The 12,474-nt window shown below is 40.9% G+C and overlaps 2 protein-coding genes across 4 annotated transcripts in view; one reads left to right on the forward strand and one right to left on the reverse strand.

The window, feature by feature from the left end:
• Positions 1-859: 859 nt before the first annotated feature.
• Positions 860-8,192, forward strand: tmem200b (transmembrane protein 200B). Of its 3 annotated transcripts, none has more exons than XM_067510236.1 (2): positions 860-1,562; positions 4,366-8,192. In XM_067510236.1, exon 2 carries the CDS (start codon positions 4,406-4,408, stop codon positions 5,651-5,653), a length of 1,248 nt encoding a protein of 415 aa, XP_067366337.1. In that variant the 5' UTR covers positions 860-1,562; positions 4,366-4,405; the 3' UTR covers positions 5,654-8,192. The 3 variants fall into 3 exon arrangements, with proteins under 3 accessions (XP_067366337.1, XP_067366327.1, XP_067366346.1); XM_067510226.1 differs by having other exon boundaries at positions 865-1,320; XM_067510245.1 differs by lacking the exon at positions 860-1,562 and adding an exon at positions 1,580-1,861.
• Positions 5,454-12,474, reverse strand: part of epb41a (erythrocyte membrane protein band 4.1a) — a 106,463-nt gene continuing 99,442 nt past the window's right edge. Inside the window, exon 22 of the mRNA XM_067510136.1 lies at positions 5,454-5,554. The gene's annotated coding sequence lies outside the window, so the exon portion shown is untranslated. The remainder of the gene's footprint in view (positions 5,555-12,474) is intronic.

Consider the following 12,474-nt stretch of genomic DNA (forward strand, 5'->3'; position numbering starts at 1 on the left):
GTAGCTCAGTTGGTGGAATGGCTGCCTACAACATTAGGATCCGAGGTTCGCGCCCCGCTCTTCCTGACCACATATCGAAGTGTCCCTGAAAGACCATGGAGCCCAAACAGCCCATCCCCATCCCCAGCCGTGCAGTGCAGGTCCCAAGCCCGGTAGACATTGGTTAGGGTTGTGTCAGTAAGCGCATCCAGCGTAAAAACTGTGCCAATATCAAAATGCTGCCAAGTGATGTGCTGCTGCGACCCTGAACTCATAGAATAAGCCGAAAGGACAAAAATAAAAGTAGACCCAATGCAGTTGATCATTGATCTTTTTCTGCCCTTGGAAAATCCTCTGCTGACATTTGCTAAGGAAGGAGGATTACATTTTTTGAAATTGTACTGCAGCAGGTAAATTACATTTTAAGTGAATGAAGTACACAGTGAAGAACACATTACACTATGGTGGGATTGATCTGAGCACGGGATAAATACAGCTATTAGACAAAAAATACCCATTACTTGATTTTTTAAGGGAATCGGTTTGCATAGTTTTACCAGGTAAATCAGACTGCTGTTCAAGTGACCACAACATTTAATGTAGTAGGAAATGTCGCATTAGTTGGCCCAATTTAAATAAGTTTGTTGTTTGAAATACAGTACACAGTACATTTAACTTGTACTTATACTTGAGTACTCCACACAGAGTTATGAGCACATTTAAAGTTACATTTTAAGTACATAAAACAGTTTTTTAGTTATTTGTTTTTGGTAGCAATTACCTACTACTTAATAAGCATTTGTACATATACAATTCCTATTGCAGTTTATTGTTTTTTAAGGCAATAGGTTTGCAAGTTTTTTTTAAGTAAGGTCAACTAATAAGAATTTGCAGTGTGAAAAACACGAAAGAAAAATAACACAGATATTCAGATCATTACAATATTGCATGAAGACTTTCCATTGTAGTGTCAAGTCCCTAATTCGGAGGGATGCTGTGGGGTGGACGGTACACCTGTCCTGGAGCTATGACGCCCCCGTTATTACACTGGGGTTAACGGCCCCGTCAACACTTTTATTTTGAAAAGCACAGTGTGTAGCGCAGTGGGTTTTCGGCTGCAGCTCACTTCTCCGCGTTGGTCCGTTGGAGGCGGCCGCATACAGACAGAGCTGGATTCCTCCCTGTCAGGAGGACTGACTGAAGACATAATCCTGTTGGGGACATGTTGGAAGAGGATTACCAGTTGGTTCTCGCCCAGCCTGGAAACTCTTCCTCCCAATGATCGGGATGTTATTTGGCCTCAAACTATGAACAAGCTGCAACAGAATCGGAAAAACGCAGGCAAGTTGGTGAAAGTGACTGGCTGTGTACTGATGCTTAGCTGGAGGCTCGCTGCCGCGCTTCCTCCGACTTTGTTGCTTACATGACAGTGTGTGTGTGTTTGTGTGTGAGTGAGCTGCTGTGTGTTGCCGTAGAGGAATGCAGCAGCACAGGGGTTCAGACACAGTCCTGTCGGTAACCTTCATACAGCAGACACAGTTTCAGGGGAGATAGACGGCACGGGACGGCTGCCCGTCGTTAAGGTAAAGATAATACGGTTCATTCTCGTATAATGAAGCAGTTGTGTGCAGATTAGTCAGATTAGTCCACCTTACTCCAAGTTGAGTCCTGGAGTAACGTGGTCTTATTTGGTTTCCTCAAAATAATTGCTTTGGCACAGTGTGAAAATGCTAATGCGCATGGTTCCACCATTCCACACCCAGCTGTAAAGGGACGTGCCTTCAGTCCCATCATCAAGCACAACTTGTGGCTTCACAGGAGGGATTTGGCCCCAGTCCTGCTTCCTGTGCTGGCTGGCAGACGGCAGACGAACAGTACGATGGTAAATATGTGACACACTGAATGCAGATGTGCTTCCCTGCGCACGGTGCTGGCTTGGCTATCCGGGCCATTCCCGTGTAAATCAGCGAGATCCCAGTGATCTGGATGCCTGAGCATCGTGTCGTGTCGATCAGATGCATGTGCACACAGAGACAGACCGGCTCCTTGTCACACTGAAACTTGTCAGATCTGGTGGATGCAGTTCACTGGGAGCCGTTTCTCCAGTGGACGTGCTTGGGTTACTGCAGTCAGTCTGAATGGAATGCAAGACATACAGAAGACAGTTGTTACAGTGACATACCTGTAGCTTCAGATGAACTGAATGAAGCAAACGCCTTAACTGTATGCTGCTTTTACCATTGCCTGATAAGATGATTATTCCTGATCAACCTGCCACATTATCTGTATATGTCTAAACATGAAAATATGGTGGCTGGGCTGTTGAACCAATTATGTCGTGTGCTATCTTAGAAAAAAAGACAATTCTTCAAATTTCAGAAGTTGGAAATTTAGAATGTTTGGCATTTTTGCTTAAGAAGAGTTGATGGAGCTGTGTAGTACTGCAGACTTGGTGTAAGCTGTCTGTGGGGTTTTCCCTCTGAGCAACACCTTTGACAGTCAGTTGATCCATTTGTGATCTAAAAGTATTAATGCAAAATTAAGATATTATGTTTTTAGGCTGAATAGGGTGGATTGATCCTGAGTCTTGTGCTACAACTTGCAATTTGTGCCGTAGTTTTAAGTAGTGATGCTAGGAATTTCTAATTATTTCTTAGGCTTTAGTTTGAATACAAGTGGTTCTGGTTGGTTTGCCTTTAGTGCTAAATTATTTTTCATAATGTAATCAATAGATGCTTACATTCCACGATATAATTCACCCATATTAGTCAGTAATTAGGAATAGATGTTCTTCTGTATGTTGAATTTAATTCCTGGAGAAAGAATTTGACAATTTAAACTAAACAATTGTTGTGTAAAATAAAGGTAAGTTGTTTACATAAAGAGACTTCTACAAATGAACGCTAGTCAGAGATCTGTATTAAACTTTGGAAGCAGACTCATTCTCTTTCGAACCCAACAAACCCAAACCATTAAAAACCCTTGAAAAAAAAAGAATGAGGCCCAGCCCACCCTGCACGAGTATTTACATGGAGGAAGCTGAAATGACTTACCTGTGTCTGACAGCCAGCACAGTGAGAAAATTTCATACTAATTCTAACATGCTCAGAATCATACAGTAATTGCAGTCACAGAGTTTGAAGCTTTATTTCCCCACTTAACTCTGCTTGTTTATGACCATGTGGGAGAACAGCACATATGTTCAGTGTTTCTCTACTTTTACAAGCTCCCCACAGACATGGAAGGTTTCAAAATAATTTCAGTGGTGATTGAAAGCTGTAGATGGTAAACAACCATTGACTAATGGTTAAGGCAGGGCTTATTGTGTCTGGTTTACAGGCATGTCTAAAGTCTGTGTCAAGATGACCGATAAAAGGAATTTCAAAAGGAAAGTGTTTCTAGATCAACGTTCCGCTTTAAGGTGAAATGTATTCTTCACTGTAAGAGCTGCAGAGGCTCACAAACTGAAGCTCCAGAGATGATGTATGTTAAAAATGTAGCTGCTCACTGGGGTTGTGGTGGCTACAGAGAGACAACATAGAGCTCATGAGAACTGTGACTGGTAGAAAATGTTATCAGTGAGTTAAGAAAGACTCAGTTATCTACTGTTTTTAAGTAGCAATTGACAATTTTAATTTTAGTGAGCTAAGGGCAAAGTCATTTCCAGTGCAAAGCTTCATCTTGTTGTGATTGTTCCTCCATCCAAAAGATTAGGGAAGAATTTCAACAAGATCACCTTGGCTACAGAGTAGCCAAATTCATTAACATTCTCTTGATGTAATTATTGCCTTAATAGAACTATATGAATTTGAGTAAGGCACAAGAAAAGCTTGGATAGGTCAATATCCCTTTTCCACTGTACACCAGTAAAGTCATTACTGTTGACTTTGTCCATAGTTTTATTACATACTCATAACAATGTTGCAAAACTTTGCATTTTTCTTTTCTTTATTCTCTCTCTCGTGTTTGTTTCAGCAGATTGATTCATTAAAGATTCCCTTTGGAATGCAGACAGTTATATCACAAAGTATAGAAATGCACTGTTGGATGGCATATTTTATATTATGTTGATATAATCAGTTTTAGTTTTGCTGTGTATTTCTTACAGCCTGTTCATTCTGTGTGAGGAAGGTTGAGTAGTGGTGTGTGCCTGCCACATTGTCTTTATGATGCTAATTTGTTCATAATTCCAAGTCCTTGATATAATGTGCATAAGAAGAATGTTAAATGATGTAGTTAGAATCATTTATTATGCCCATTTATTAGGCCAGTCTAAAGAAGACAAAAAGACTAATGAAATGTGAAACCCTACATGTATTTAGATCAAAATTGGAATCACACAGTTATAGCTGCATTAACTCTTTACTCTCTCCTGTCAATTCACAGTCCTCTGACCAGCAGCATAAGCTCTGGACTGACCTGTGCCATGAAGACCCAGAAGGCCCGAGGTGTTACACCAATGTCTCCAACCTGCAGACCGAAGTCTCGCTTCACTCTGCGAGGTAGAAAGAAGAAGGATGGTGTGATTCAAGGCAAGCTTCGCATTCGCTCTATGCCTGGGGCTTTCCTGGTGCTGGGGGTCGTTGTAGTGGTCGTTGGCACTGCTTTGGCTGTGGCAGGATACTGGCCCTACCGGATATCAAGATCATCCATTGTGGGAGCTGCAGAGGGAGAAGCTATGTCAGAGTCACAGAGTTCTGGCTGGAGTCTGGGAGCTAAGGGCCTCCTGTCCACAGCCAGCCTGATCCACAGTGAACGAATGAAGCTCCTGGGACCTGTCATCATGGGGGTGGGACTCTTCATCCTCATATGTGCCAACACAGTGCTGTATGAGAACAGGGATAGAGAGACTCAGATGCTGCTTGCGCAAATGCGAAGTGTGATCTGCTCTGTGTCTGCAGCTGTGCCCTCAGCAGATCTTACTGAAATAGCAACAGCCAACTCAATGGCCAAACACTACCAGTGGGTGAGCAGTTTACCAGCTGCCCATCTCAACATCCTTTGTCTGCAGCAGCTGGCCAGCTCTGAGCCTCTGCTCCAGACCAGACACCCCAGAGACCAGGAGGAGAGTGTGGAGGGTGTCTACCAGAAAGCAGTTCTCCAGACTGAAGCACTCCACCACCAAGAATCAGGGCCTCCGCCTTCCCTCCATTCCTCCCACTCCAGCTCATGTAATTCCAGCCAGTTAGACTTTAACACACAGTCTGGTGCTGAGCGTGGGGGCAGTGCCGCTTTCAATCAGCAGACCGTCCCATTTGTCAAACTCACCAACTGCCTGGTTTCTGCCAGTTCTCTGTCCACCCTGGGAGTTGATGAGGTGGATATCCCAGTGGCCCAAGAAAGGCGCTGCCACAGTATCAGCTACAGGACTAATCCTTATATAGCCCGAACTAGTGTGCATGTGGAGGAAGGACTCCACGCAACCAGAGAGGAGGGTCAAGTAGATATGATGAGGAGGGAGACTAATTCACAGGTTTTTGTGAACGTCCCTGGGCAGGTTGTGGATGCCTCGGAGGAGCAGACACATCGCAGCTGGCCTCGACTAGACCTGGGAATCGGCAGACGATATCTGAAACTAGAGAATAAAGAGGACTCAGTGGACAAACTGCTGGATCAGTTAGAGCACCAGTGTTCTCAGTGGGATAAGAGTTTTGGCTCTGGGCCCTTCCAGTGATGGCTGCTTAAGCTTGTCCTGTGGGCTCTTCTGGAAACAAACACCCTCACCCATAAGGAGAAATTATATTTTCGCCTGGATTCTAAAACTGTGCTATATCTCTGCCATAAGTCTGTGTGGGGCAGAGGGAAACTGAGCTCTGGATCATTTGGAGTATAGTAATTCTCACAAAGATCTTCCAAAAGTTGAGCCTGTTCTCAATATATAGTGGAATATTGATACACAGGGTTTACAGTCTTTCCTTGGATGGATGTGACAGATGTTTTACATAATTGAAGGAGAGGAACAGTATACAGACCCTGCAATGTCACAGATGAACGGAGCAATTTGACAGACTGTTTACTTCTGCTGTTTGGTTTGGCAGCAATGCGAGAAATTAACTTGTATCTCATTGCCAAAATGGGTTCGCCTGGTTTCAGGACAGAGCATGCACAACCCAGTGAAGTAAGGATAGAAGGTTTGAAAGAGAATGGGAGATTGTTTTCACTGTGCAATCAATTCTGAACCAAACTACCTTGACTTCTGAGCCCACAAAGTGCTGGCAGGTCTTGACAAATGCAACTAGTTTATAAAACTGGGACTTTTTCCTCAGTTGAGGTGCCATACTCCAAATGCAATGCATGGTAGTGATGTAAAGTATGCCACATCTTCATATGCAGATTAGTGTTACTGTCGATTTCATGTGTATGAGAAATAATGATGATTCTAGTTTATTACAGTTTGGGTCTTATTGTCCTATGTTTGGCCAATATTTCCTTAATTCATTAATGATTAATGACAGATTGCAGATTAATGACTCTCCGGTGTAATTGCTGAGATCAATGCAGATGATGAAATTACTACTCTCTCTGAACCACGATGGGGGCTTTACACATATGGTTGTTTTCATCACTTGTGAGAACTTGGTAATAGTAACGCAGTCACAACGACAACAATAGGAACGATGTCACACACACCTATGTGCCCTCATATTTTTGACTGTCTTTTTGCAAAAGATAGATAAATACAATCTGGAGGACAAGAGCTACAGAGGTGAGAGACTCATTCCCAAACAAATATATAATCCAAAGACATTCAAAGCAAGATTTTGTGTCTCAAAACCACTATTAAATCTGAAAAGTTAAACTTTACTTCCAAGTTAACTGTTTACAAGTCATAAAGGAAAGAGCAACTGACTGAACTGCAACTGCTAGAATGTCAGCAAAGGAAATCTAAAGGGGAGCACATACTATACAGTGAATTTACCATTTTGGCTGTTTACTTACAGTATAATCCTGTTCTGGATGAAATAAAATCTGTTTCCTAAAAAGATCTGCATTAGTGTCCGAGTTAGACATTCACATATCCACATGGACATCAAATTTATTAAGACCAAAGCACAAACCATTCCTATATCATTATCAAAGTCCAAGTCTTGGATAAGGCCTTAACGAGGGAATGACTCTGTGTCATTCATGTTTTGACCTCAGTTCAGTGGTTAGTCATTTTCGAAGGTTTACAATAAGGACAAATAACCGATTATGAGCTCATGTGAGGTCACCAGAGAAATGTTTGTCCAGATCAGAGGGATTAGAGAGAACCCTGTCTGTATCTTCTTCATCTTTTTAAACGTACCCCTTACTGACCCAATTCAAGTGTTTGAATTGCATTTTACAATTGATATTAGTGGTACCCCAATCAATGACATGAAGTATAATTTATTACAAATATTTATTTTTGTATTTATTTTTTTAACTTGTTTCCTGTCAATGTTCAAAACTACTTTGCTCTAGACCCACTATTAAGCACATCCAGCATTATAAACATGTTGTAACTGCTCTAAAACCCACTATTATGTAGCTGTAGATAGATAGGAGTTGCCTATAGCTCAGTTGCCGATAACAAACTATAACTCACCCATAAGTGAAAGCTACTTTACAACCACAAAATGAATGACAATATTGTAAAACAATGATGTACACTATTCAAAATTTGTTGTTATAAGAGAAGTTATAATTTCTGATTAATACTATGGCCAAAACTTTGAAAGTAAGACCCACATTGAAAAAGAAAGAACCTACTTCTAAATATGAAGGAGAATTTCTCTTCATCGTCCTACTTCTGTCTCCATATAATGACATGTAATGTAAGCACGATCGTCTCCTTTCAAAAGTGTTTATGAAGTGTTTATGAAGACGGTCACCCCACACTCATACATCTGCCCCCAAACCCAACCTTTCATCAAACAGAGAGAATGGAATGTTGTAAAAGGATTCAGCTGGGTGTGTGTCATAGAGGGAAGAAATGAATCTGTCTAAAGGGCAACCCCCTTTAAAGGAGAGCTCTCACTATGGTTTACCTTCTGTCTGTGCAGGCTGTTCTTTATGCTGTGTGTGACACTTTTTGTTCTGTATACCAAGCAATATGAGTGGTCTGACAGTACAGTCATTGGCTGTGTTTCGCCTTGTGTCGACCACTGAATTAAACAATGTTGCCATGCCTCTGTTGCAAATATAAAGCAAAACAAAAGGCACTCTTGCTTGCTGTTGCCTCACTTATTGAAACTGTCAACTATATATATATGTATATATATATATATACATATATATATATATATATACACAGTATATGTCTGTGTGTGTGTGGATCTCTTCGTTTCACAAGTTAAAGGGCCTTCAGTTCTGGTGGGCACAGACCACTGGTGGGGGCACCAAGGGCGGTAGAAAAATGACATGACATATCAGGGGCCCTGAATGGTCTAAAAATTTCTGTGAATGTCTTATTAAATATCCTTTGGCTGTGTAAGTCCTACAAATATAGAGGGCTTAATAGCCAAGTGGAAGGGTAATAATGACCATGGCTTTATGACTATTAATAAAGGTATACTCTGTTACTGATAACACCATTCTTCACTCGACTGTGGCGCAGCAAGGTGGCGTGGTCGTTCACCAATTCCGCAGTTGTTGGTTCAATCCCTGGCTCCTCTGGTCACATGTCATAGTTTCCTTGAGCAAGACACTGAACCCCAACTTGGTTGCTCCCAGTGAGTGTTGGCCAGCTGCATAGCAGCTCCCACATCGGTGAGTGTGAATGAGAAGCAGTGTAAAGTGCTTTGCCAATAGGTAGAAAAGCACTTTATAGCGCTAACTATTACTCTGAATAAGAGGGAATATGCATTTACTCTGAATATGCATTTCATCTGTATTTCCCAGGTTGAAAACATCCAGCTGGGATTTGGATCAGATAAGCTCACATTCAATTATTCACCTAATAAAATAAATTTGCTTCTCTCTTTCTCCACAGTACAAACTCAACTTTTCTAAACAGTCCTGCATAGGGATGGCTTGGAATGGCACAGGGAATTCCCAAGCTCCAATAATCCTCAGCAGAACCCTGTTTGTTCCAAGTTTTTTCCCTTCTTATTAGATTTTAGGGTTACTTCTGGGCAGGTATGCAGTCCCTTGCAATCACTTTTCATTTAATCGGTCGTTTATAAGATACCTTCTGGGTTAGTACCAGCTCATAAAATGAGCAGGCGGGACCTCCTTCTCCCAACAACAAAGCACAGTAAGTACAAGATTACATGGCTGCAGGAGGTCAAGAAGGTGCCATGATGAAATATTGGTGTTTAGAATTTACAGCGTCTGTGCCAGAGATCAGCTATTATTCCTATCTGGTTAGCTGATCTGTTAAGCCTTCACCATACTGCCAACCAAAACAGAGCAAAATAAGGAAAAAGAGACCTCCGCAATGAATGGCTTTATTGATTCAAGATGCAGCCAGGATAATTTGCACTGGCACATAATTGTTGCTGTCTATTAGCATTAGTAGCTGGCAGGCAGAGATTAGTAAAATGTGGCATCTGCAAATAAGGCAAGGGCAATATGATTATTACCATGTTGTCTGGAATGTAGCCACCCAAAACAGTTTCAACAAGATAACATTCATGTTTGCCATTTACAATAAAACAATTTATGTTTTATTCTATATCCTGCAAATCATGAACACACGATTGCCATCATGTTTGCAAAGAATACATGACTGTTTTACAGTCTTGGATATCATTTGAAAGATAGGTTTACGTTCTAAATAGTACAACGAGAACACATCAAATGTTGAAACTGAGGCATTTCATTGTTTTTTTTATATATTTCCTATTTTGTATTTATTATCAGCAACATGGCTCGAAAAAGTTGAGATGGGCAATAAAAGACAAAGGGTGAAAATGAAAGGCTAATGAAATGAAAGGGTAAATGTACAAGACAAGAAATTGAACACAAGGTGCAATAATAAAAAAGTAATTCAATTCAAAAAGGAAGGTCTAAGCCTATGTCAGCATGATTTGAAAAGCATTGCCTAAACCATAAACATTTTAATGTTTTTATTATTATTATTTTAATTATTTTATAATTCACTTCAACTCAATTCAACTTAATTTATATAGCCCAATTCACAACAAAGTCATCTCAAGGCACTTTACCGAATAAAGTCAAGACTATAAAGATGCATAGAGAGAACCCAACAATTCCCCCTTGAGAACGTCCTAGGCAACAGTGGAGAGGAAAAACTCCCTTCAACGGAAGAAACCTCCAGCAGAACCAGGCTCAGGGTGGATGGCCACCCTGAGCCTTGACTGGTTGGGGTGAGTGGAAAGTGAAGAGAGAAAAGAAAAGAGCAACAAAAGCAACAATAAAACATTCGGCAGGTTGGTAGGACCAGTAGCTGCACACTTGAAGAGCTTGATAGCTAAAGGCTCTACCTCCCATTCTACCTTTGGAAATTCTGGGAACCACAAGTAGGCCTGTATTCTGAGATTGAAGTGGTCTACTCGGATAATATGGTGCTATGAGGTCTTCTATATATGATGGAGCCTGACCATTCAGAGCTTTATATGTAAGAAGCAGGGTTTTAAATTCTATTCTAGATTTTACAGGAAGCCAATAGAGAGAAGCTACTGGAGGTGAAATGTGATCTCTCTTGCTATTTCCAGTCAGCACTCTTGCTGCAGCATTTTGAATTTAGGGAGTTACTGGGGCATCCTGAAAATAGGGAATTACAGTAGTCCAACCTAGAAGTAATAAAAGCCTGGACCAGTTTTTCTGCATCACTTTGAGACAGGATGCTCCTAATTTTGGCAATGTTCCGTAGGTGGAAGAAGGCTGTTCTAGAGGTTTGTTTTATATATGAAGTAAAGGACAAATCCTGTTCAAAAATAACTCCATGGTTCTTTGCAGTAGTACTGGAGGCTAGACTTATGCCATCTAGAGTAACGATATGGTCGGGCCCAAAAACTATGACTTCAGTTTTGTCTGGGTTTAGAAGTAAATAAGTGTGGGACATCCAGGCCTTTATGTCTTGTAGGCATGCTTGAAGCTTGATAAACTTCTTTTCATCTGGTTCCACAGAAAGATATAGCTGGGTATCATCAGCATAGCAATGGAAATTTATGGAGTGTTTTCTAATAATGTTGCCTAAAGGAGACGTATATAAAGTAAAAAGTATTGGTCCTAACACAGAGCCTTGTGGAACTCCATAGCTAACCGCCGTGTACATGAAGGATTCATCATTAACAACAACAAGTTGGAATCTATCAGATACATAAGATTTAAACCAACCTAGACGAGCCCATGATTTGAAGCCAAGAGAAGACCGCTGGTGACTTTTAACAGTGCTATTTCTGTACTATGATGAACTCTAAATCCTGACTGAAAGTCTTCGTAAGGACACTGCAGAGAGGTGTGTAGGACTGGATCGCTGCATCCTATGCTCAAGTCTGTATTGTCATACTTTTGGTTGTCTAATAAAACCAGCCATATTTCTTGATAAGAAAGCTGCACCATGTAAAGTGGGATGGATGCCATCTCTACTAATCAGCTTAGCCCAGTTTCCAATTATCTATGAAGCCCAGATCGTTTGCAGGACACCACCTAGACAGCCAGCGGTTGAATGACTGCTGTACATGTCGTAACTGGTCAGATTTAGCAGGGGTCCAGAGAAAACTACGTAGTCGGTGACCAGGTTCAATTACCAGTATACAGTAAGAGGGACTTGATTTAATATCAATCTTTGACCTTTCCAAAATTGAAACTCTTAACATGTTGAAAAAGGGTTTTCTTAAGAATGGTAGATCAAGTAGGATAGACTAGTCAACACAGAAAATGAAAAATTGTTGCCTTTGCAGCAGCAATGTGGACACAGACATGAAGCAAACGTGCTACTAAAAGGACAGGAAATCCTCGCTTTTCTTCATGAATCCAAAGTCACAAATATAGACAAATACTATGTTCTTAAGCTTACAACAAACAATTCCACTCTTAATTGAGCACCAAGCTTTAATGTGCCGGTGTAAAAACATAAATGAGCCCTTGGATTCAAAACAAGTAGCCATGAGCTGCAGATATTGGAGCTGTCCCATCACAGCACAAATCACTGTATGTGTTGAGGAAGTACACACCACTCTACAACTGTACAGCAGTATCAGCCATTAACAAGCGGCACATCCTGACAGTTTTCTCATCATTGCTTTAGTCAAATTTTAGTGACTATTTTGCCAGAATTTTACCAACATGTCAGTTTTGCTTCAGGAGGAGAAAATACTAGACTGCTAATATAAAACTGCTCATCTTACTGTACCATTTTTGTATTTTGAATCTGTTCAATCATTCCTAATATCTGTTCTATGATGCTCTGGACCCACAAGGAGCAACATTTTATTTCCTACCATGTACAGTATATGTGTAAAAATGATGATAAACTGATGGAAATTATGAGAAAACGGATTCTCTTGACATATTAAGGACAGGCAGAAAGCATTCATTTGAGAGCGGCTGTGGCTCACTAGG

The sequence above is a fragment of the Channa argus genome, chromosome 1 (assembly GCF_033026475.1).
Source record: "Channa argus isolate prfri chromosome 1, Channa argus male v1.0, whole genome shotgun sequence".
In the NCBI taxonomy this organism is placed as follows: Eukaryota; Metazoa; Chordata; class Actinopteri; order Anabantiformes; family Channidae; genus Channa; species Channa argus.